General features: G+C 37.5%; 2 protein-coding genes across 5 annotated transcripts; one reads left to right on the forward strand and one right to left on the reverse strand.

Annotated features, from left to right (window-relative positions):
- The first annotated feature begins 1,942 nt into the window (after positions 1-1,942).
- On the forward strand, positions 1,943-20,199 carry LOC104589744 (O-fucosyltransferase family protein). 3 transcript variants are annotated; one of them, XM_010248166.3, is made up of 10 exons: positions 1,943-2,579; positions 5,365-5,454; positions 5,690-5,789; positions 6,028-6,098; positions 7,319-7,407; positions 9,994-10,114; positions 10,206-10,349; positions 16,432-16,766; positions 16,877-17,120; positions 19,417-20,199. In XM_010248166.3, exons 1-10 carry the CDS (start codon positions 2,193-2,195, stop codon positions 19,723-19,725), a joined length of 1,890 nt encoding a protein of 629 aa, XP_010246468.1. In that variant the 5' UTR covers positions 1,943-2,192; the 3' UTR covers positions 19,726-20,199. The 3 variants fall into 3 exon arrangements, with proteins under 3 accessions (XP_010246468.1, XP_010246469.1, XP_088756916.1); XM_010248167.3 differs by having other exon boundaries at positions 16,880-17,120; XM_088900790.1 differs by having other exon boundaries at positions 1,949-2,579; positions 5,374-5,454.
- LOC104589743 (nucleobase-ascorbate transporter 2) lies at positions 20,165-25,295 on the reverse strand. Of its 2 annotated transcripts, XM_010248165.3 has the most exons (14): positions 24,840-25,295; positions 24,621-24,718; positions 24,155-24,331; positions 23,526-23,626; positions 23,349-23,424; positions 23,155-23,214; positions 21,929-22,113; positions 21,734-21,830; positions 21,555-21,641; positions 21,406-21,464; positions 21,221-21,312; positions 21,047-21,124; positions 20,784-20,944; positions 20,165-20,604 (listed from the first exon to the last, which is right to left on the reverse strand). In XM_010248165.3, exons 1-14 carry the CDS (start codon positions 24,928-24,930, stop codon positions 20,392-20,394), a joined length of 1,575 nt encoding a protein of 524 aa, XP_010246467.1. In that variant the 5' UTR covers positions 24,931-25,295; the 3' UTR covers positions 20,165-20,391. The 2 variants fall into 2 exon arrangements, with proteins under 2 accessions (XP_010246467.1, XP_088756917.1); XM_088900791.1 differs by lacking the exon at positions 21,047-21,124.
- Between the last annotated feature and the right edge of the window lie 479 nt (positions 25,296-25,774).

A 25,774-nucleotide genomic window follows, 5' to 3' on the forward strand; every position in this document is an offset into this window, starting at 1 on the left:
AAAAGCCATGGCTTTGGCCGAGCAATAACAAATTTGGGCTTTCCATATTTTTCACCAACTATTGCTTATACCTGGCTCCGTGTAGTCCACCTTATCACACTTGGAATCTGCTGCTCACCACTGTTAGCGAGATTATGTAATCATGAATGAGTATATCAGTGTTCCATGGATATAAGAGTGGGTTCTATGTATATGGAATGATTGGTTATGTAGCCATCTACACACGAGATCAGATTTGATCATTGCGGAATTATTCTCGGTCATTTGCAGCCGTGCATTAGGAACATCTTCATATTTATATGTTTTTATTCATATGGAGATATTTCTGATGCACGGCTGCAAGGGAGGACCAAATCCAATTTCCTTATACACAGTGGTTAAAGCAGCAGATCCATAGCCACCTTGAAAAGCCAAAAATTGCCCTTGTGAATGCCTTTCCTACTCACTCTCTACCTGTCACGAATTGCATTCATACATCTCTTAATTCATAATAGAGATGTGTGACTCCAATTCACGACGACGGGTAGAGAATGGATAGAAAAAGCGAGTAGGAAATTCCGAGTGTCCCAAAAGGGCAATGACCTGTTTGGATTTTGAAAGGGCTAAGCCTTGGTTGAATTGCTTTCACAGTTTCAGAGCTGCTATGCAGAAGTCAGCACTCAAGAGAGCTTTAATGGAAAGCTAATTTTCTAAACATTGTTTAGGGGTGTTTATTTAGTCGGTTCGGAAATAAAAACCTAACCAACGTTTTGGTTAGGTCATTTATCTTCATGAATCGAACTAAATTAGGCTTGAAAATTTGATTAATTTAGTTAGTTAAAATATAAATGTATTTTATATTTATATTAATGTTAATATTAATATGAGTATTTATAATTAAAAATTAAAATGTAAATATATGTATTTATTTTGATTAATTCAGTTTTCGATTTGATTTAGTTGAATTTTATTTCACAAACCGAACTAAACACTAAAAAACGAATTTTTTAAAATTTTAAAATCAAACTGAACCAAAAACTAAAATAACCAAACCCAATTGATTTATTTGAATCAATTCGATTTCGATTTGGTTTTTGATTTGATAACCGAATTTGAACACCTGGTAAGGAAAGCCGTCCCAAATGGTCTGGGTTAGGACTTGGGATTGGAAGCCTCAGGCAAAGCACGGGACACGGCCGATGGCATTTCTTTGTGACATTAGTATGGAATATTGGTATATCTTATGCCTAACATGGTCTCAATTCGAACCAATCCGGTCTAACCCGGGTGGATGGGTTGACCACTAAGTACGCCGTGATTACGTATTACGTAACGTAATAAATTCAGAATTGAAAGCCCATAAGAATAATTTTCAGATAACCAACGGCCTCGTGTAATTCAGGGGCCCCGCCAGCTGCCACGAGGAACACGAAGAAATCTTTGTTTTCTCCTCCGTCGAAGCTTTGCTTTGCGTTGTTTCTACGGTTTTTTCTTTCTCCCGCCTTTTCTGAGCGTTGGTAGTGAGTTTTTTTCTGAGAGTTGTCAGTGAGTGCTCTTCTATGGCGGATTCTAGGGTTCTGTTCTTCGACGTTCTTCGGTCAAATGGTTCTTTAATTGGAGAATGGAAACACACGAAATTTAAATTGACGTTGGATCTGTTTGGTAGGAAGTTGCAGTAGTTGTTGTTGATGATGTGATTCTTTGCCTGTTTTCTTCATACTGAAAGGTTAGTTTTTTCTTTCTTTAATTTAATTTTCTTATGTAAATCTATCTTTCCTTTCACTCTTCTGTCATCCATACCTACTTCTTAGCTTGAGTTTCAATTCAGACCCTGGCGTCGTAATTGATTGGCGAAGAACTAAAATATACCAAGAAAAATGTCCGTATTGTCTATTGAGTTTGGTGAGTTGGTTTGGATTTCCAAACTTATGTTCTATATCTAGATGTTGAACACAACAGAAATGATGATTCAATTAATTTGTAATGTAAGCAGATGTTACGTAGTTCTCCAAATTTATTGTAGTTTATGCTTTTGCTTAATCTTGAGGATTCTAATTGGAGTCGGCAGCTGTTGGAGTTTGGTTCTTACGAGTAGTAGTGAAAAGACCACTGGTAATGCATAGGTGATGATAGTTTTACTGTTTTAGTAGTGGAGAGCCCCCGTAAGGTATAGTTCCTTGTGATCGGAATTGTATAAGGTGTTATTTGTTTTAATGGGAAAGAAAGGGTCTCCACGAAGCCCACGTCCTCCATCTATGCATGTAAAGCCATCTTTTGGGATGAAAAACCACCAGGATAAGTGCTTGGAAAATCTACTGGGCAGTGATCCTTCTTTTGGGAGGAGAGCATCAGGGGGAGACCACTCATGGAACAAGGATATGCTGCTTAATGGGTTGAAGGATGATGATAAAAGAATTGGTGGTTCTGTGGTCACATTTAGTGGAAAAAGGCAGATGTGGCTTGGTAAGCATTCGAGGCTGATGGTGTTTGCCTTTGGGTTGATGGGTTCCCTTTTCTTGCTCGATTCCCTTATGTTCTCCATTATTCATTCCATAAATCTCAAGAACAGTTCTCACCAGAGAGAACCAAATGGGTTGAAGGTATGGCTTTGCATTTTATTGCATTAGATTACTTGGAGAACCAATTTCTATCCAATGCGGAATCGACTGTCCAATGGCCCTGTCTTGGCGAAGTTTTATCAGAGGAGTTAGTTTTGGATTTTAATTCATTGGAATTTGATATTTCTTTCAAAATTGCAGCTACAACAATATAGGTTGTCCTGCCCATCTTCCTATGATTGCTATTTTATCTTATCGTCTTGTTCTCATTTCTTTTACATTGGTAGTTATTGTGAATTTCCATTCTTTCAGATTTCCTCCATATAGTCCTGCATATAAGTCAATTCTACTTACCAAAATTTAGAACTCAATTTCAGTGGTACCAAAATTTCTTTTTTTTTTTCTTTTTTTAAATTGTTTTGGTTTTTTCTTGGATATACTGGCCACTCGACCCCTTCTGCTGCTGTAAAGTCTCACAGTCTAGATCACACTAACAGATTTTTGCTACATCTCTACATTTAATCTTCAAATTTTATCACTAGCTTTCGTTAGGATTGCATTCAGTAAATTAGTATATATGACCAAAGAAGTATATTACTTGTCAATCATTTTTCAAAATATAGGAGAACTACTTACTGTTTTACAGGGGTTGAGGCTGAGTAGACCTCTCAATTTTAGTAATATGGTGGTGAAAGGGGACTCTCAGGTAGTTGTGGAAGTTAAACAGCAACTGGAAAGGAAATGGAAACTAGATTCAGATGAGTTCAAAATTCAGATAACAGTTTGGCTAACATAATGGCTAAGGGGTGGATAGGGATCATCTATTCTAGGGGTTTATCTTGTAATGATTATTGGTAACTGAGAAAAAAAGGGGGGTTAGGTGGCAGATGCTAGCCTAACAAAAAAGTGGACGCTTTCACTGTGATGTACATATATCATTATTTATTTCATAACTAATAAATCTTGACAGTTAACAATAAAAAAAGATTTGTGAAAAGTTTCCTCTTTTTTTTTTTCCGTCTTGGGCTACTCAAATTTTAACTAGTTATTTGACTGTTCAATATTCAGATTGGCTCTTTTAAATACTACATAATTAAATATAGTTATACAATGAAGAGATGTGTTTGAATTAATTGGACAAATATGCCACCAACAACTGTAGAGTCAATTAGTCCATGAATAGGCATTTTGGACTACATAATTAAATATAGTTATAATGTAGAGTCAATTAGTCCATGTACATATCTTATAATGTATGTAGGTAGGGATGTCAACGGGTCGGGTTCGGCACGGGTTTGCCTCAACCCTAACCCAGCCCGACTTAAAAAATGCACAATTCCCAAACCCGACCCAACCCTATAGGGTCTAACCCGATACGAACTCGACCAGACCTGTAACATTTCAATTGTATGCTTTAAACACGCTTTGAAGACATAAAATCCATTAATTCATGTTAGGAAATTGTTTTATAGATTCTAAGGTGTCACTTTTCCCATTTAAAAAAAGAAGAAAACCAAAATCAAAATGTAAAAAAATCTTAACCTTGAAGGCTATAGAGTTAGAAGTCAAAAAATTAAAAGAATACTTGTGCATGGTATCATGACCCATCGGGGTGAGTCAGCCAAAACCTGAACCCAACCCGGGTTGAAGAAGCTAAACCCTAACCCGGCCCTAAATCGAATGTACTTGACCCTAACCCGACCCTATAGGGTCAAGTTAAGCTGGGTTTACCATTTAACCTGACCCATTGACATCCCTATATGTAGGCATGCATAACTACCAAAGGCTTCATGTTAATTATAAGCCATTAAACCAAAACGTGATGAAACTACTGCTTGCAGTTGATCTTAGAAATAATGACAAGATTTTCAAATAACCTCTGTGGTTTAAAGGAAAATACAGATAGAAAAGGATTAAGGTCACTAACTTTATCTCTATGTAATAATAAAAATAGCTCTATATAAAATTCTTTTGATCGAAAATGGGATACAGTTAGTTATTTGCTTCAACTAAGATGTTTATATCTATACTTTCTGCCTAGTTGGTCACCAAAGCAATGGAACTCCAAAACATATAAGTGATTGCCCAGTCAATGCCTAGGTGATGCTTCACCTAGGCATTAGGAACAATAAAGTAATAATTGAACTATTTTTTCCCTCTAATTTTTCTTCAGTAATTCATGGAAAAGTGAGGTGAGAGGATTTCTATTGAACAAAACAATACATGCCTTCCAACTTAGCGAGAAAAACAGCAATTTAATATTAGATTTGTGCACGAAACCTTAGAAATGGTTCCCATCCATTATAAATCAAACAATGAGGCTTAAATAATAACATTATCTCTTAAATGTAATCTTTGTTTTTCTTGAAAATAAGCTCATGATTATCAATGTAAGAAATCATGAATTTTATATTTTTATGTCCTGTGATTTCTTAAACCATGTCATTACCTCAATCAACATATTTTTCATCTATCTTTTTTTCCCCTTTAGATCCTTGTACTTTAACAAAATTACCACCCACTAATGTCATATCCATTTTCCCTTACTGGACTTGCCATCTCAACATCCTTATTTGGTTATATTCATTTGATTACATCTTGTTTCATGATTATTTAAAATTTGGTGTATAAAATATGGTTGTGCATGTTTATGTTTAATTTGGTCTATACTGTCTGTAGTGCCTATACATTCTTTAGTCATTAACATGGACTATCTACTGTATTATAAGTTTGCACTATAGTTCATCTTATTATGCTAGGAGTTGGGGAATGCTCACAACCACTGTATAATTACTTGGACTTTTGTTTTTTGCATGTATTCTTGAAGGATGTGCAGATGGATTATGTCCATGAAAAAAAGGGACCAACAATTATGTATGATCGGCTTCTAAATCTGGCTTCTAGTGCTCTTGCAGAGGTTTGCCATACAAAAATCATATAATGAATCTCCTTCATGTGCAATCTGTTTAAGCTTGTTTAAATACATAATTGTTTAGTATGATATTTGCTACCTTTTCTCCTTTTCTCCCCTGTTGTTATTTTTATGTGAACAGTTTTAAGTTAATAATTGATGTGTTAGTGGTTATGGGTTTTGAAAGAGGTTTCTTTTGTTAATTATTGATTCAGTATCTGTTGCTTTGATTATGCAACAGAAAGAATTCAGAGGTGACTCAGTAAAACTCTGGGAGGAGCCACATAAACAGGCATCTCAATGGAAACCTTGTGCTGATAAAACTGGTCCATTATACCAAGGTATTCTTGTTGGTTTCTTTTGAGGTATTCGTGTCAGTTTGTTTGACTTCTCTTAGTATTAATAATTATTAGCTACTTGATAAAACATGATATTGTGACCCAATTTGTAATTATCTTGTTGATTTATTTAGTCTTTGATAACCTTCTCTCTCTCTCTCTCTCTCTTGATTGTTTATGGTAAATTCCAGTTTTGTGTTGATTAGTTCTAAGTTCTAGCTTGTTTCTGTTTTTGGTGCAGGAAAGCTCACAAAAAGCAGTGGCTTTATATTGGTTAGTGCAAATGGCGGTCTCAATCAACAACGAGTTGCTGTGAGGCCCTAAATTCTTTAATGACCTTTATATCATTGTTGGGTAATAGAAAACTTTTTATTATTCTTCTTTTTTGGTTGGTAAGATTAGAGATAAATGCTAGCTTTGACAAGATTTTGCTTAGATGATATACTGTCCATTTCCTTTTTACCTGTTTTTTTTTTTTTTTCTCATTGAGATCAAGTAGTGAAACTTATCTTCTCGTAGTTTATTGTCTTAATGCAACAGCTGCCAGTTTATAATAAGCTAAAAATTGTTAGCCATCTCATCCAATATAAGCTAACAAGGTGATTAAATGATTTTAATAGTGTCGAACTTTGACGGGTATCTAAGATATCAAGTACCTGTAGATAGCATTAGAAAAAGAAGCTTGGAAAGTTTATTATGGAGATGTAAGACATATATATCTCCATCTCGAGCTCAAAAGTTTGTCACATTATTTATTATTGCTAAAAAGTTTTTACATTGATCGTAGGGATTTTTATTTTAGAAAAGTTTATCCAAAGAATTGATCCGTTAAAAATGTCATAAGAGTTTATGCTTTGGAATCTTTATCCATTTGGATATGATATTGAACTCCATTAGAATGGACAATAGGACTATATATAAGGCCTATAATATAATTATAAAAGAGCATTATGAACAAATTGCATTTGACCTTTTTAGTTCTTTTGAGAACTTTTAGTAATCTTGAATTATAGCTTTGTTTGATAAGGATAAGAAGAATGATATTTTATTGTTATAATGCTTGGATTTTATCCTTGTAGAAGGTTTTCCATTTGTTTTTCTCCAAGAAACACTGGTTTAAACAGTGACATGGAGTGGTTTTTAAATCATTTTGTAGCTACATGGATAACGGTGAATTTTCTGCTGTAATTACTTTTCTGGTAAAAGGGAAGGTCTTTGTTCTATAGACTCTAGCAAGGAACACTGGCTAGCCTAGTAGTAAGTCATTGGCAGTAGAATCCAAGACCTAGGATTGAATCCTGCCTTCATCAGTCATAACTACTTAGAAGTTAGAACTGACATTGAACCCCCTCCTATGCCCTCGCAAAGAAGGGTATTAAGGAATAGAGGGAAATATTAGGGTTGAATTAAGGGAAATATTAGAACTTGTTTTGGAGGAAGCATCTAATATGCATCTGTTGACTCTATAAGCTATTCAGTTTTATCTCTCATTAAATGAACATACTTATCTGGTGAATTATCCATGCTTGCAGATTTGCAATGCGGTTGCTGTAGCATCATTACTTAATGCAACTTTAGTTCTTCCCAAGTTTCTTTACAGCAATGTGTGGAATGATCCAAGGTCTGAAATTAAATTTGATATCATATTCAATGTATTAGTTTGATCTCTATATGTTATGGTGTTTAAATAATAATGCTATTGTTATTGGCTTGACATAGCTAAAGGCAGCCATTGATTATGAACATTGCACCCACCAGGTTTTCTTCATTTCTTTTGAGTACAGCAATTTTCATGTGATTGACATCCCCACAAGTTCTGTTCAATGTGATAAATTCTGGGTGGTCCCATTGCAAATCTACTTTTTGTCATTGTCATTTCCCTTTTGATCATTCCTTTAAGTTAATCAAGTCAATGCTATCATGACAATATGAAGGGAGGAACAGAAATAGCAAAAAGTGGAGAGGCAATAGCATTCCCTAAATTTTAAGTGGAGGATTTCCCTTCCATCTATGTACCAAACTATTGCACTTCATGTATTGATTTTATAATTCTAGAAAAGTGTGGGCTTTCTTTGGATCCTAGTTTGGTGTAATATGGTTATCTTCCATTTCTCTTTCATTTTTGTCACACCTCTGGCAAAATGCAACTCATATTTGTATTGTATTTTCACCATCCATATTAGATTTCTCTTACTCTTCCATAGCCAATTCATGTTTGGTTCTTTTTTTTATTTATTTTTTGATAGGAAACAGTAATTTTCATTGATAACAATAGTTCAAGATTACAGCTTTCACCATCCATAGGCCAGAAGGAAATCCCTTAGACAAAGTCAGTCTTACAAACAAATCCAAAACAACTCCTGCCTAATTACTCCTTGTTTAGCCAGAGCATCAGCCATTCCATTTGCTGACCTTCTTGCCCATCTAAAGTGCACCCCGAGCTCCCTTGCTAAGATCAAGATTTCTCTTAGCTGTTGTCTGCACCCAAACTCCTGTCAATTTATGTTTGATTCTCTCAGCCACTGGGTGCCCCATCCTTGCCTCAATGGAGCAATCAGGAACCCATGCATTTTATACCATGCACATTTATAGTAGCTAGTTATAGGTAGGACCTTAAAAAACTAATATGAAATCTTTTGAAACCATCTTAATAGCATAAATCATTAAAGAAGAAACAAAATGAAATCAGTGTAACAGGTTTTTTCGTTTGTTACAAGTACTGTACTGCAAGACTACTACATGTGATAAAGAGTAGAAATAATGCCAATTAGATTGTCCATCAAAAGTAATTGACAGGCTGTAGTTTTCTATCCAGCAAGGAACATTACAGCAACTTTTTGGGTCCCTCCTGCAAATTTTATCAAGCTATATTTTGATGGCTGGAGTTTAACGAAGCTAGAAATGTCATGAACTGGATGAATGCTATGAGATTATGAAGGAAAACTGATAGCATTGTTTTCTGGACCTGTTGGCATTGGAGAATCAACTAGACCAGAACTACTAGCAGTTAGACAAGGCCTAAAATAAGTCAATTCCTTAAGTCTTATAGATCTAATGGTGGAAGGGGATTCAAAAGTGACTATGGTTTGGCTAACAAAAAAGAAAATAAAAACATGCTTGTGGATGTGTAGACATGTTTTGAGGGAGATTGAGGAATGGGTTGATGAACATAAGCTACATACAGTCTAAAAGATGGTCCCAAGTAGACCTGTTCATGGGCCGGGCCGGGCTCGGGCCGGGCTTTCACTCTGTATTAACAGTTTTTTCTAAGGCCCGAGCCCGGCCCTCATAAAAAACCCGAAGCCTGGGCCTGGGCCCGAGCCCGAAATTTAGCCCATGCTGTTACTACTGCCGAAGCGGCTGAATAGAGAGAGAAATTATAAAGAAAAAAATAAAAAATGTATATATTAAATTATAAATATATATATTTCAATAAATATTATATTATTTATATATTTTATATAATATATAAAATACACATTATGTATTTTATAAAATATATAATGCTGAATCGGGCTGGGCCGGGCTCGGGCTGGGCTTTCTTGACAAATCCCGAGCCCGGCCCGAAACACAGTTGGTCTAGTCCGCGGGCCTAATTACATGACCAAGCTCGACCGGGGTGCGGGCCGGGCCGGGCCGGGCCATCGGGCTACCTGGCCCATGAACAGGTCTAGTCCCAAGGTGAGCCAATTTCTTGGCTGATGGCCCACTGAACAGGGACAAATAAGAAATGGTTGTATTGGGGTTTAACCCTGAGGTCAGGGGCTTGTAAAAAGTGTACAGTGGGGGATAGTAAGGAATAGCTGCACTTTTGGGGTTCTTAGCAGACTACTGTACATCATTTTTTTTATAATTACTACTGTACATCATTTTCATACTTAATAAAATCTTGAACTGTCATCGATAAAACAAATTAGATTATCCACTAAATGATTTTGCGCATTCCTTGTTCCATGATCAAGAAATATGCAATGCCAAACATGATATTAGATGCACAAGGGCTTAATGGTGTCTCAAGCATTTTTTGTTTCATGATTGATCAAAAGGATGTAATAGCTTCCAAGCACAACATTAGCACATATGCTTGATGTTGTCATCTTGGTGTGTCTGCAAAAAAAAATTGCTACACCATGTTTTTTATGCACATCCATTTTCACATTCAAATGTTATTTCTTTTGGTATACTTATAGTTACTGGATGGATGTAGTCAGTTTGGAGATATCTATCAAGAGGAATATTTCATGGATCTTTTGAAGGATGAAGTGAATATTGTAAAGGAATTACCTCCTCATCTTCAATCATTGGACTTTGAGGCAATTGGCAGTCTAGTATGTTTATTTTCTGGTTAATATTTTGCTTCATTTTCTTAAAAAAGCATGCTTTTAAGATTTCATGTTGATCTCTTATCTTTCTGCTCAGATTACAGATGCTGATATTGTAAAGGAGGCAAAACCCATTGATTTTGTTAAGATTGTATATCCTCTACTGCTGCGAAATGGAGTTGTTCACTTCCTTGGATTTGGCAATCGACTTGGATTTGATCCATTGCCTTTTCACCTTCAAGTTAAGGACGCACTTAGTGCTTTAAATACGGCATTATTAAAACTCTGTGGAAGCTCAGCATGCATATTATTTTAATTTATTAAAATTTTCTCTTATTGTTGAAGTTTTCTGAAATCATCTGAAAGATTCTGCTGAGTACAACTAATAAAAATTGGACAACATTTGCCATGCTTTCTCTTAAAAATAAGTCCAGATGTGAACTTACATGTGATGCCCCGGTATTTCTATTATGGTTGATGAGTGACCTCTTTACTTTTTGGAGCTCATCATTCTATCTTTTAGGTGGTATAAAGACCATATGAGTTTCCTACTCTAGCTGAGTAATACTACAGTTCCTTATCTTTTGGGTGGTGTGGGGATGGGGGAGGAACTGAAAATTTTTCCCACATGAAAAAAGTGTCAAGTACTCTAGGCTGCAATATAGGGTAAATTGCCACTTATGAGTTTTCTGTTTTGTCTATGTCTTTTACAAAATGCCTCTAGCAAATCCTTTTGGTTTGAGTTACGATACCTCAAGTACATATGTATGTGTATATTATCCCCAAAAGAGCTTTTAGAAGTAAATGAGCAAGTTTAGTACAGCTTAATTCTTGATCACATATCTTTTGGCTTCCTAGGCTACACAATGGGGGGTAGCCCATCTCCCATACCTGGAGCCCCCTAACCCGGGTGAAGGTGGCAATTGATCCCAAGTCTCCATTACAACCAACCAAAGACCTTACCAACTGAGCCAGTTTGCACCTTCATTCTTGATGACACCTTGTCTTCTATCCATACTCCATTCTCCAAATTAATTTATTAATTTTCTTCAGCCTTCTTCTTTCTAATGGATATGGGTGGAATAAACTAATATTCTTGTCCATTTCTGCATTTAGGCAGAACATTTCTTTCTGAAGCAGAGATCATCCCTTTCTTTGTTCTTAAAGTTTATTTTTACTCTCCTCAAATCAAATAGCCTCCACTTACACTTTTTTTCTCAGCACCATTGAAGTTCTGAAATATCCAAAATCCCTATTCCAAATATTCCAAACATCTGTAGACTGTTTAAAAACGTAAGTAATACATGCTTTTACTATAGTATAGAAATAAAGTGAGTAGGACTATCCAGAAAGAAAGATAAGGACTTTTAAAAAACAAGGATCCACCATACTATAACTAGGGTCCCATTATAAAAGGTTATACATGAAATACAGAAAAGAATGTGCAATAAATGCAATCTACTAAGCACCAAGGTAATCTGCCTTAGACTCTTATAGAAAAAAAAGCCTGTCTCACAATCTTGTTTGATTGTCTCCTGATATCAATCCTATTATCCAGAAGAGGAGAAGAAGAGAAGGAAGAGAGAAGAGAGAAAAAAGACTTGAGAGCCAAAAGTTAAGCTGGCGGTGCCAGCTTTTGGTATTTATGTTAGGGTGACATAAACAAATAAAAGAAAGGGAGAAATTACAATAATACCCCTGTGGTACTAATCTGAGTATACTAACGGGCTTTTAACACTCCCCCGCAAGTGATGTAACCCCTTCGTGAAGATGTCTACAAGTTGGTCTTCAGATTGACATAGGGGGTACACACTTCCCCTTTGACAACCTTTTCTCTGATAAAATGTTTGTTGACTTTGATGTGTTTAGTTCTATCATGCAGCACTGGATTAGCAGCAATGTTTATGGCTGCTTTGTTATCACAATATAAGGTCATAGGTCCATCACTATAAATCCCAACTCACTCAACAAATTTTTTAGCCACATAATTTCAGCCACACCATGAGACATTGCTCTATATTTAGCTTCAGCACTGGACCTAGCCACCCCATTCTGCTTTTGCTTCTCCATGTGGTGAGGTTCCCTCTTACAAAAATACAGTAGCCGCTTGTAGATTTCCTATCACTTAGGGATCCTGCCTAATTTGCACCGGTATACACTTCAACCTTTAAATGCTCGTGCTTTTGGAACAATAAACTGCACCTGGAAATTTCTTAAGATATCTGAGGATTCTTTCAGCTGTTTCAAGATGGGTGGTCTTAGGGGCATGCATGAATTGACTAAGAACACCCACTGCATAAGCAATGTCTGGTTGAGTCATAGATAGATATAGAATTCTTCCTACAAGCTTCTGAAATTGTTTCACATCCTTGATGAATTTACCTTGACAATCACCTAATTTGTGATTAGGATCAATAGGAGAATCAATAGGTTTCACTCCCAATTTTCCTATATCTTGGAGTAGATCTAAGACATACTTTCTCTAGGAAATGAAGATACCCTTTTGTGAGCGAGCAACTTCAATTCCAAGGAAGTACCTTAAAGGGCCTAGATCTTTCACCTCAAACTGAGTAGCAAGAAATCCCTTCAACTTTTGAATTTCATCTTTCCAATCACCAGTGATAACTATATCATCAACATACACTGTTAGGGTTGCAATTTTTCCTTCCCCTCTTTTCACAAACAATGTGTGATCAGATTGACACTGCTTGTAACCTCTTTGTTGAACAACTACATGAAACCTGCTGAACCAGGCTCTTGGTGATTGTTTCAGGCCATATAATGGCTTTTTTAACCTACACACTTTTTGTTCATCACCTTGATCCCGGAAACCAGGGGGTTGTACCATGTACACTTCTTCAAGATCACCATTTAGAAATGCATTCTTGATATCTAGTTGATGAAGGTCCCAATCAAGATTAGTGGCTAAAGAGAAAAGGACTCTAATGGAATTCATCTTAGCAACTGGTGCAAGTGTTTCTGTATAATCTATTCCATTCACTTGTGTAAACCCTTTTGCCACTAAACGATCTTTATACTGCTCCACTGTGCCATGAGCCCTATGTTTTACTGTAAAAACCCATTTACATCCAATTGGTTCCTTTCCCTCAGGAAGATCCACCAATTCCCATGTACCATTTTTATGCAAAGCATTAATTTCTTCCTTCATTGTATTTATCCATTTAGGCACCAACAAAGCTTTTGCCACATTCTTAGGAATAGGAACACTGTCAATGGAAGAAAGAAAGGCCCAAAAGGAAGGTAAAATGTTCTCATAGGAAACAAAATGGGATGTTTGGTGGTACAAGACCTAATGCCCTTCTGGTGAGCAATAGGAAGGTCAAGGTCATTAGCAATGAAGGCACCAATAGCAATAGGGTTAGAAACATCAATGGGAAACAGGGTACTTGGTTAGATAGGATCCACCCCCGGAGAATTTGATGGCATTGGTGGTACAACTTCTAGGTGCTCCATAGCTCTTGAACATGGTTGGCCTTTGTGGTGACGAAAGTAAACATGGAAGGGAGGAGGATTAGGAAGAGGAGGGAGCTGAATCTGTTTCTCCTCATGATACCATATTGTCCAGAAGAGAAGGAAGAGGCAAGAGAGAAGAGAGAAAAAAGATTTAAGAGCCAAAAGTTAAAGCTGGCAGCGCCAGCTTTTGGTGTTTATATTAGGGCGACATAAACAAATAAAAAGAAAGGGAGAAGTTACAATAGTACCCATGTGGTACTAATCTGAGTATAATAACCGACTTTTAACAAATCCAATGCATGTCTTTGAACTATTTTAATACCAATGTCCAGTCCAACATGAGCAAACAAATGTCCTGGCAATACTGAGGACCAGGCTTGACTTGTTTTTAGAAATTCTTTTGTTCCTCTCCTTTCAAATACATCAAAAAACTGCAAAGGGTAATCCTCCATGGTTTTGTGTCTTTTCTTCATAACTATTATTTGATGAATTTTGAATTGTGAGAAAACTACATTAACATTTCTGTCATCTTTGAAGAAGTTAAATAGGAAGGCTTCGTGAATATCCTTTGAAAACCAGCATATCGATGAACAAATTGTTGCAATCTTTTCTCATGCCCACACAAGATTCATTTATTTTCCAATTTGGAAAATTGCCTCTTGAATTTTTTACCATTGGAACCTTTTCCTAGTTCTACCAACCATTGGAGGGCTTGCATTCCTGGAGGGATTGGTGATCCCCAAATCCCATCATATGCTTCATGGGACACGGCCTGTCCCTTTTCCAGCTTGTTGTAAAAAGACTTCCTGTGAACAGCCCATCTGGTTTTTCTTTCCAAGTGTTCTGGTCTTCAATGGATGAGCCTATTAAGGGCTCATAGCAAATCTAATACAATCAACCTCCCTTGGGAGCAATGGCCCTTGGGAACTTTGACTTGAAACACCACTTCCCCACCTTTTACTTCAAAGCAAGGTCCTTTTACTTTGGAAGAAAAAACACGGAGACAAATCAAAACAGACATTAATATTTGGATGGTTTTGCATCAGAAGTAGAAATATTTTCAATTGAATGCAAGAAATATTCATGATACGAATTTAGCACACTTGATTGACTAAACATCTTAGTGGTAAAAACTGCTGATTCAGTCCAAATTGATAGGACACCCCCACCCTCATTTGTGCAGTTACTCCATGGTGTATATGTTCTAAAGCCAGAGATACAGTTTGAATATCTCAAGGTTCAAAATATCGATACAATACGCCTTGTCTCGGGTGTATTGTATTATATCTTTTGATTCCTGAAACGCCTGTTTTAGTTTTGAAACAAAACTAAAAAAACATAAAAGCGCAAGGTTTTAAGTACCGATACACCTCTGCTGATAGGTGTATTGATACTTTGAACCTTGTCATAGCTACTAGCCCCATCATTATATTAGCTTGATTCATGACACTAAAAGCTCTGCTAGACACCATGAATTGTTCAATTCAACCATAACAGAGTGAAATCCAATTAATAAGACTGCAAAATGGGCCCTCTGAACAAATTTTTCAGTCACACTAAATCCAAACATAGCAAAAATTAACAGAGTAAGATTAAAATTTGATGGGAGCTTCATGGGAAGATCAGGTTTGGCAAGTATTGGAGGTGTCTTTAAAGATAGTGCAGGCAGGGTGTTCGCCATGTTTTCGGGACCCTTAGGATTGGGAGACTCATTAAAGGCTGAACTGATGGCGTTGCTGCAAGGTTTAAGACTTGCAAAGCAATCAATTTCCAACACTTGTAGGTAGGAGACTCAAAACTGGTTGTTTCTTGGGCCAGGAGTAAACATCAAATGCCATGGACCTATAGGCTAGCTTTTAGGGAAATAGAGAGCCTGTCACAGGAGATGAATGTTAACTATCAGTTGGGTAAGGACTGCAAATGGGATAGCTGATATTTTAGCAAAACAAGGGGTCTATAGTATAGACAGCAGTTGTTTTGGGCACGACTGTAATCTTGTTTTGGAAAAACTAGACAGCAGTTGTTATTGGGCACTACTGTAGCATTGATAGAGGTTGGCTAATGTGTTATTGGGTGTCTGAAACCAACCTGTTGTACCATTCAATTTTTCACCAATTAATATAGTTAAGATTTCTTTTGCTGATAAAAAAGAGTCAAAAACATCTGTTGCTTCAACTTTCTGAAAATGGAGTGTTATCTACTCTAGTATTTCAAAACAACCATTAAAAATTACATAAGCAACCTTCTTTTCAGGTCACCAAATAGGCCTTTTTTGTTTTGAAGATGATTATTGTCTCTCTCCATCTTGTACTGATGGGCATAAAACCCTTGTCACTATCATAGAAGTACTCAAGTTCTCCAATCTAGTCTTCTGTTTAACACCATCTAATCTCTGATTCAGAGTTTTATAGGATTTTAATTGCAATGCCTTAGATGCAATATATCCGCATGTCTGTTAGATTCAAAACAAATCCTGGACCTTATTTACTGGTACTGCATTTGAGGTAAGAGCTGTTTTTGACACCACCACCTTGGATTGCTGATGGATTAGCCAAACAAGGTGTGATTTTTGGGGATAACAAAGGATCAAAATGTTGTTTAAGCTAGCTTGTAAAAAGAAAGGACAAAATCGGAAGAGAATGAACTGTTTTTGTCATGCATATACATAACAATTATGAGGTCTAATGCCCTAAATGATATGATTTCTAAATTTGCTTTTATTGTCTTGATCTTTATCTGAATGTCTTTCTTTCCCTATTTTAATCAAGATTAGAGATCAAGATACGAATATGACTTCACTTCTATGCAATGCCTTATCCTCTACTGACATATTCTTCAATCTATTTCAGAGATTAAGATGCAAATGCAACTTCCATGCTTTAAAGTTTGTGCCCAAAATTCAGGAAATTGGTTCATTATTGGTTAAAAGGATAAGGAAACATGATGGTGCACGGAGTCTTTTAGATAAGCAGCTGCTTGGAAACTATATTTCTGATCTTCCTCCTGAAGGACATTATGCTTCAACAGGGTCATCCAAATATCTTGCCTTGCACATGAGATTTGAAATGGATATGGTGGCCTATTCGGTATGTGATTTTGGAGGAGGAGAAACTGAAAAGAAGGAACTCCAGGCCTATAGGGAGAGTCACTTTCCTTTGTTGGTTGAGCGTTTGAAAAACTCTAGGTATGTTAATTATCTTTTTCCTTTTTACCCTGCAAATGATGATTTATTTAATGAAGTTTTAATAGTCATTTCTTAAAATGTATCCCATTCCCTTTGATTGACAATTGTAGCAGATCTGTTTCTCCAGAAGAGTTAAGGAAGTTGGGTAAATGTCCATTGACACCGGAAGAAGCAGCACTTATGCTCTCTGCCCTTGGTTTCAAACGTAGCACATACATCTATCTTGCTGGGTCTAATATATATGGGGGTCAATCCAGGATGCATCCCTTCACTAGCCTTTACCCCAATTTAGTTACAAAGGAAGATTTCCTCACACCAAGTGAACTTGCACCATTAAGGAATTTCTCTTCTCAGGTAACCTGACCTTCCTTTTTCATTCATACAAATCTTACAGTTATAGAACTATAATATATATTTTCAACAGTTTTCAAATAAATTACCTTCATGGTGATGGTTATTGTTGTTATGGGGCTATATTTAAGATGGAACTGGTTGTGCATGAATTGAACACTTTCATGACCTATGCACACCAATTTCAGAAGAGAAAGCATCTATCAATCAAGAGGGATACATTCATCTGATGATAATGGGCATCTGGTTAATGGGTGCAATGGTCCCTGGTTTGGACCTTCTTTGATGACATAGCTAGATAGGTGTTTAGAAAAAATTTCCTAACAAGTGCTTTGTGATTGGTGAAATGCATTTCTATAAAGAAAAGGAATAAAAAAGAAAAAGTGGAATTGTGGGCAGACCATCTTCTGTAGAAACTGAATATGATTGCTGTCAAAGTTAGTCATCAATTTGGCAATTGGGGCAGAAAGCAAGCAACTTTACAAACAAAATAGTGATTCTACTTAAGTGGCAGAGTTGTTCATCTATGCTTCACACTACACAGTAGAAAATGTTCAAATGATTGACACTTGATGCGTTAATTCTGAGAAAAGTGTATTATAATATTTGAGAAGTAACCTGGTTCAGAATTTCTATGCTGCAAGTTGGTTTGTTATCCATGTAGACTGGGGGTCTGATGATCTGGCTTTTATTCTCGTTTTTGAACTTTCTGTGACATTCTGGTAAACTTAAATCCTTGGCCATATCTAATAGTGCTTTCATCTTTCATCACTATTGACATCATCATTAGTCCTTTTTCCTGGCCATATGTTATCAGCTAAAGGAATCCTGCATCCACATCATATCCTTTGGTTCCTGGTCTAAGTTGCACAAATCTGAGCTCCAACATAAGTGCGTCATATCCTTTATTTTTCCTTTTTTGATAGGTATATAGGATTTTATATCACCAGCAATTATATAAGATTTACAAACAACCCATGGGAATGAGGCATATCTCCTCCCCTTTAGTTTAAATTTGTTTTACAACTGAGCCCAAAACAATTGATTCCTAACTGCCCCTTTCTTTGTTAATGCACCAGCCATTGCATTAGTGGACATTTATAACCAGCAATTATACAAGATTTACAAACAATCCTTGGGAATGAGGCATATCTCCTCCCCTTTAGTTTAAATTCGTTTTTACAACTGAGCCCAAAACAATTGATCCCTAACTGCCCCTTTCTTTGTTAATGCACCGGCCATTGCATTAGTGGACATTTGCACCCATTTGATTTTCACTTTACAGTTCCTAGTTAGCCATTTAATCTTCTTGAGTACATGCCTATAGGACCATAATGCTTTCTCACTATTCAGCAGCCAGCCAATTACAACCTCTGAATCCCCTTCCGTGAGTAGCTTGCTCAACTTCATCTCACTTGCACACTGTACTCCTCTTCTCTTATATCCTTTATTTTTCCATTCTTATTTTTTCTTTTCATTATCATTTTTTTGATGAATAGTTTTTCTTTTCATTATCTTATAGAGCCTTTTCCCTACACTTTGGAACATAGCTTATAAATATCTACATAGAAAAAAAACATTACAGTTTTCCGATGTACTGGCACTACTGCGGAACATAAATTGCTTATAAATATCTACATAGAAAAAAAAAACATTACAGTTTTCTGATGTACTGGCACTACTGCATTTGACATCTGACTGATAATCCTGTAAGTACTTAGTGTAGATGGTCAATCATGTAAGATCCTAGCAATACTAAACATGAATCTTGTCACTAAAGAAACAATACTAAACACCACCTAGAATTTTCTTGGTGTAGAAACTTGTTTTGCATGATCACCATGTCGGTTTCCTTTTCCTCTTTGTTATCATATCATCAGATGGTTTCTATCACCTTGAATCCGGATGTTGAATCCTTTTCCCATTTCTTCAGATCAGATGTAGAATTTTATCGGTCACTGGTCACAATAGAAATGTGAAGAAAACAATAAAAATCAGAATATATATATATTTCAAGAGGAAAAAAATATAATAAGTTATAATTACCACTAACTGTATCTTCAACGCTTTTATTTTTCCTTTTACCAATAATGACAAAAGATTAAAAGGAAGAAATGTTGGAAAAAACTCATCCCTCAAAAAAGGTGGGGGATAGAACCACAACTTCCACAGTAGATTCTGCCTTTTAAGACTCATTTCTTGCTATGACTGTCCTGAAAATCAGGCTCTAGTGCCAACTCTTCAGGGTTAGAACCATTCACAATTTCTGAATTGAGAAATGTTAATGTGGTGGATGCAGCTGGCAGCACTGGACTTAATCGCCTGTGCAACTGCCGATGTGTTTGCAATGACAGATTCAGGAAGTCAGTTTTCATCCCTGGTATCTGGTTACCGGGTTTACTATGGTGGTGGCCACGCTCCAACAGTGAGGCCCAACAAGAAGCGTATAGCAGCAATTTTGTCTGAAAATGGCACAATAGAATGGGCTGCATTTCAAGATAGGGTGAGAAAGATGATTGATGAAGGTCAAAGGGTACGCATAAGGGGTTTTGGTAGAAGTATTTATCGACAGCCAAGGTGCCCAGAATGCATGTGCAAGGGTCATTAATAACAAGCCTCAATCCTCACCAAACATTTTCCTTTATTTGTGTCATCAGATCTCTCTTTTTTTTTTTATAAAATTTATTTTTTTTGGGCCGTGAATCAATAAGAAGCCCTCAGCCAGGCATATGGGTATGGGTATGCTAGGTAGTTCACAGTCTGACAGGAGTTTTGGTTGTTGCCTGACAGGAGATGGATGACTCCAGATGGAAACAAACATTTTTGTGGCTACTGATGCCATAGTCTTGGTACTGCATATGTTAGTACTGGGTCTATTTCATCAGTGCCATCTATTCTTTTGCTGTGTAAAGTTTTTTGTTCTAGCTTTTTAGTTGATTCATTAGCGCCAAGTTTTTATGCTTCCAGAGGATAGGGGAAAAGGGACAACTGAAAAATCTTGATCAATGGTGTCTCATTTATTACTGCATGATTGAGAAACACCCAAGTTATGAGAGAAAATAATTAGTTTTATTAGTTCAATTCACTCAAATAACCCCATTTGAATATACATAGAATTAGTGATGAAAAAAAGGGGAAAAAAGTGAAGCAGCAATGCCACTGGAGCAGAACATACAAAATCTCACAGATCTTTCACTAGGATTGTGATCATAGAGTAGAATTCTATGCAAATGACAAATTGCTTCCTCGTTTTCTTAATTAAAATGGCATCAAGTCATGCCGGAGGAAAGAAACGGTTGAGGTTGAAGGGGAGGGTGTAGAACTCCTCATTCCGACTGTCTCCTTTGAAAGTCCGGAACCTGGCCCACCATGGCATCCCTCTGTCTTTAGCCGTATCCTTGTAGTCGAGGGTGTTATCAAGGAAAACCGCAACGATTAGTGCCACAGTTGGGGAGGATGAGAACACGGTGTTTATGAAATCGTTGAACTGCAAACAGAAAACAGAATCCAGTGCATGAGTTTATATATTGTGTCACAGGCAATCCAAATGAACAACCAATTGACAGCAATTGTTGTGGGGAAGATTGTTGTATATGTGGTATTAAGATAAACGGGAGCACAATGTAATCCCTCAGAGAGAGAGTGAGAGAGAGAGAGAGAACGCACCCATGCAGCCTTGGTATGAGCAGGACCATGAAGGGAACTAGTGGTGTATTCACGGAAGTACTCAGGAATAGATAATCCTAAGAAGAAGGCAACGCCCGTGATGAAGAGATTCCGCATTGAGTTCATGTTTGTAAACTGCAAAAATGACAGCCCCACAGATGCTGCCACAGCAAATAATAGAATATTTGAGTTAGAAAACTAACGTTCAGTTCACATGTAAATAATAAAATACAGAGAGAGAGAGAGAGAGAGAGAGTACAAACCAACAACTCCAAATAAAACACAATAAACAGCTGCAAAGATGGTGAAAGGTATCGATGCAAATAGTGCTCCAAACTTCCCTGTTATTGTGCAATCAAGAGATCACTGGTTTATCTCTTCCATCATCATCATTCTTTAGCAAAATAAAGGAAAAAAAGAGATGATCTATACCCCACCTAAGATTGAGAAGAATATCATAAACCCAGCTGAGATTTGAATAACTCTGCGGCTCCCAACTCGAGTTACTCCAAGAAGACCCACATTTTCTCTGTATTTTATGTATAATTTCATTAAATACCCAGTGCAGCAGAGCTTGTTACGAGTTAGTAGACATAGGAGTAAATGCTACATTGCTACTTACACAGACACGGTGGAGCCGGTCCCTGTTCCAAAGAGTCCATCTAATAGGATCCCGATTCCCTGTTTCAGTCATGTTTGTAGGTCAGATGTTCATTCCAAGATTTCAGAGAAATTTAAGGAATAAATAAATTGAACTTCTCTTGTGCACACCTGCCAACCAATACCACGGCTAAGAACATGAGCTGGCGGAGGTGTGGCACTTGCCAGCCTAGATGCTGCCTTGTACCCTCCTGTTGACTGCCAAAAGAAACACGGATTCATGGTTAACATCATTTGGCCCTTCTCTACTCTGCTTGTTCCATCTCTATATGGCTGTGAGTTTTATATACCTCAATCAAGGAGACTAGAACTGCAGCCATCATTCCAAAAGCATGGCCAGCATTGAAAGTGGGTGCACCCCATTGCAGTGGGTATGGGATTTTGATCCTGCCATACATATTACAAGAAATAAAACAGGTGAGAACTTTTGTTTGTGTGTTCACTCTCTGTTCTGAAATCTGAATCAGTTTATCCTTGATACCAACCAGGGTGCAGAGGAGATGAGGTGGGCCCTGTCGGTTCTGCAGTTGAGTTGGGTCGTGTGAGGGCGATGCTTGTATGCACCACTCGCTGTCAAAAGGTGTGCGTATGCCCATATCAATGTGATCGACAATACGAGTGCGAAACGCTCCAATATTGGGATATGTTTTGCCTGAAATTGTTTTAGATACTGTGTGCAAGTGCAGCACAAGAGACACAGACAGAGATTGAGAGAGAGAAAGAGTCAGATTTTTGCTCCATTATTTCAACTACTGTGCAAACCGGTCAACATTTCAGCAAAAGTCCAAGAATTAATATATGGTGCCTGGCGGAGTCAAGTAATTTGAAATTTGTAAACTAATTCGGTGTGGGAAAAAATTAATAAATGGCTGGCCTAGAATGAGCCAGGGCTTACAGAACGATGGGGCCATGGTCCTAAACTAAACTACTGGTTGGGCAATCCCAAGTTCCCAACATCCTGGGCTGGCATATGGACAGAGAGACGACGTTCACTTGTCACTGGATGCACTGCAGGTGCAGGCTATGTGTCACTAATTGTAATAGTCCCCAGTGCCAAAACTGACAGTACGGCTGTGCTGCACCCACATATCGTATTTGATTAATCCCAGCTCAGGCCTCAGGGTAACACACCTTTGAGCTTTGACCGGCCACATGAGCTGCCAAAATGACTGATCCATAATGGTGGGTCACCACCTGTTTGATATAAACCACCGCCCAGGAAGATGTAGCAATAAAGACAATACTATTATACTTAAACAAGTAGCAACTGATTGCCAGGTTCACTGTGCTTTGCTTGCAGTTTTAGCCTCTTGTTAATGATTGAAGAGAGTGATCACTATTCACAACCCAACTCCCATAGCCCAAGATGATAACAAAAATAGCCATGCTAATTGCCAAGATAATATAATGCCACTTGCTAAGCACAAGCAGCCTAGCTAGACCCAACCAAAGCTACCCAGCTCTATGCTTCACTGTATCTAATGAAACTTGGAAAGGGTCCTTCCACCCGGAAGTCATCAATTACTGTTTTGGTCATTCTGGGATTTTCTCAGTCAGAAGACAGACATTGTTTAAACACCTTTTCTATTGTCTATTGAATGAAATAAAACTGCACAGTTTTAAAGAGGACCCAAGGAACAATACTAGCATAAGAGCATCAGCCAGTACTTGATGTGATTAGATTAATGTATGTAGAAAATAGCGGTTTTACCTGAGAGAATGCAATAAATAGGATAAGCATGGGAATTCCAATTTCTACACATCTTCCAACCTGTTACACATTATAAAAAAGATTCAGAATAGAAGAAGCAGTAAATGTGTTCACCTTTCTTTTTTTCTTTTTTTTTTTGGGAAAACTTGATAACTTTGAAGGCAAGTGTAACAGTACTGTGAGTGTATACATACCATGGGGAAGCCTCTATCGAATAGACCAAAACCCACCAATGAAATCACTGGAACCATTCCAAGTGGGCTGAAAAACCTGAAATGCCAAACCACAGTAATTGAATGTTAGATGCAATGGTGGTTTCATGATTAGGAGTAGTAAAATCTCAATGTTTAGTTGGAATTAAGAGTAAAAACCTGGAGCAGATTCCCCAAAGCTGACTGTAACCCAGTATAATTTGAATGCTTGATGCCACTATTAGAGCTCCTTGGATTGCTCTCATTGTTTGCAAAAATCTCTACAACAACAATATTCAAGACCACATGTCAAATTTCAGTTTTTTTTCTTTCCTTTTTAGACTTTCTACTGTTTACAGGTTATTTTGCCACGTGGTGGCCTTCACTGAAGTAAGTCCCACCCTTTGTGATCAAGGGCCACAAAGGGTGGTGGAAAACATCATCTTCTATGTTATATTGTTCTTTTGCATATTATATTATATGCTTCATCTCTAGCATCTAAATATGGACAAGAACCGCCAAACTCGTCCGAGTCACACAGGTCAACGCAGTACAGTAAAAACTTTGGCCTGACCGGTTGTTGGATTGCTGTAAGAGTTGGAATTTTCCTGCTAAGGCCACGATTGCATCGTCCAAACATGTCTCTACCACGTAGATATACTAACTTAAACGGGTCTCTTATGCGCACGTTAGCGAAAACGGCTTACAGCTTTATTGTCTTACCCAACCAAGGAGAAACGAAAAAGCCGAAAATATTAGGACAACGAGAGAGAGAGAGAGAGAGAAAGAGAGTCATTGGGTTCACCAACCTCATGAGGATCAGCGATTTGCGTCAAGGAGGAATCATGGATAATGGAGATGATCGGAACGAGGAAGGCGTAAGAACCTCCAATAACGGTTGGCAACCGGGTTCCAAATAGCGTCTGAAGCAGCGTATTAATTCCTCCCACAAATAACAGAGTCTGAACCAGCCTCACTTTATCGTCCTGGTGACAGAAAATTCATCCGTAATCACTATATGTAACAGCCAACAATGAAGATTATTAAGCATACCCGCGTTGAAAAATCAATAAACAGATAAACCCATCAAAGGCAAACTGATTTTAGTTCTTTTTCATTTTTCCTTTTGACACAGTACTAAAAAAATATTGTCTTTCAGTTGGTTATTGGTCGAATTGATTAATACTTAGTTTCTTCTTCTTTTTACTGTAATGAATCGAAGAAGAAATAATGATAAAATCAAAGAAAAGAAGGATAGGCATTGTAAGTTCTGACATCTGTTCCTCCTATCATTGTTACAAGCAAAGTGGGTATCATCACTGCAGTGCCTAAAGCCAAGATGTAATGCTGAAAACCCAAAGCAATTGCCTCCCCTGTTACAAACACACATAAAAGGACTCAAAAGAAGAACAAAGAAACCATAAAAGAAAACAAACTGGACAAACAATGAAACAATCAGTGATGGAGAGTGGGAAGGTGGAGAAAGAAGCTTACCCCAAGAAGGATTGGAGTCGATACAGTACTCGAAGCCTTGAAGTTGATCCATTGGTGGGTGGCTTATTTCTTCTGGTTTTGGTGCCTCCATGGATTACAGTCACTTGATTTTTAACTCACAGTGCTTCTTGTTATTCCTATAGAATATCACAATATGGGTGTCTCTCTTCGACGCTATGAGAGAGAGAGAGAGAGAGCGTCAAGCTCTTATCAGATGTATTCTAGATAGAACTTGGATGAATCAACCAGAAAGAAGGGGGGGGGGGGGATCGATAGAGAGCTAAAGCTGTAGAATAGATGGTGAAAAGCCCAAAGAAGATGGCAAGAAAGAAGGAAGAAAGCCGAGGGATGCTGAAGCAGATAGTGAAAGAGAGAAGCAGGGAAAGCAAAAGGTGAAGTGAACAAAGAGGAGAATGAGAGGGATAGAAATGCATTTGCCGCCCACTCATCTCCTTTGTTTCCCTTCTTTTTTAAATCTTTTTTATTATTTCTCTGATTACTAGTGTTACCGTTAACTTTTTTGTTATTCCCAAATTGCCCCTTAAGGAACTTCCAAGCCGAAAGTTACCGTTGCTGACTGGTTACTGCTGCCTGCTGCTCCACTGTGCAAAAATCAATTTAAGATTCAGCCCCTCTCACCAGTCACCACCCACACCCACCACCACCACCGGTTCAGAGTCAGAAGACTTCATACTTTGAGGCTTCGTATTAACAAATCACAACCAAAGAAGGTTCCTCCTCCATCTTTACATCTTAGAAGAGAAAAAGGTTTGATCTTTTTTCCTGGTCAAAAAGACAAGAGGGGGTCCCATGACTATATACAGAACCATTTCTTTTCCATCAAATCAATGCTTAAATTTGATGACATACTAAGCGTTTCCATCAACCCTTCTTGAACTAACATAGATCTGTCAATGGGCCGGGTCTATCTGACA

Source organism: Nelumbo nucifera, chromosome 3 (assembly GCF_055504915.1).
Source record: "Nelumbo nucifera cultivar China Antique chromosome 3, China Antique-T2T, whole genome shotgun sequence".
NCBI classification, from domain to species: Eukaryota; Viridiplantae; Streptophyta; class Magnoliopsida; order Proteales; family Nelumbonaceae; genus Nelumbo; species Nelumbo nucifera.

What these genes read in the sequence shown, in the direction of transcription:
- LOC104589744 (XM_010248166.3), top strand. Translation starts at nt 2,193, where the DNA reads ATGGGAAAGAAAGGGTCTCCACGAAGCCCACGTCCTCCATCTATGCAT. An exon ending in CTTCTAGTGCTCTTGCAGAG is followed by an intron (nt 5,455 to 5,689) that starts GTTTGCCATACA and finishes ATTATGCAACAG; the next exon opens with AAAGAATTCAGAGGTGACTC. An exon ending in TCAATCAACAACGAGTTGCT is followed by an intron (nt 6,099 to 7,318) that starts GTGAGGCCCTAA and finishes CCATGCTTGCAG; the next exon opens with ATTTGCAATGCGGTTGCTGT.
- LOC104589743 (XM_010248165.3), bottom strand. Translation starts at nt 24,930, where the DNA reads ATGGAGGCACCAAAACCAGAAGAAATAAGCCACCCACCAATGGATCAA. An exon ending in TTCTAGTCTCCTTGATTGAG is followed by an intron (nt 21,642 to 21,733) that starts GTATATAAAACT and finishes TTCTTTTGGCAG; the next exon opens with TCAACAGGAGGGTACAAGGC. An exon ending in GATATTCTTCTCAATCTTAG is followed by an intron (nt 21,125 to 21,220) that starts GTGGGGTATAGA and finishes GCACAATAACAG; the next exon opens with GGAAGTTTGGAGCACTATTT.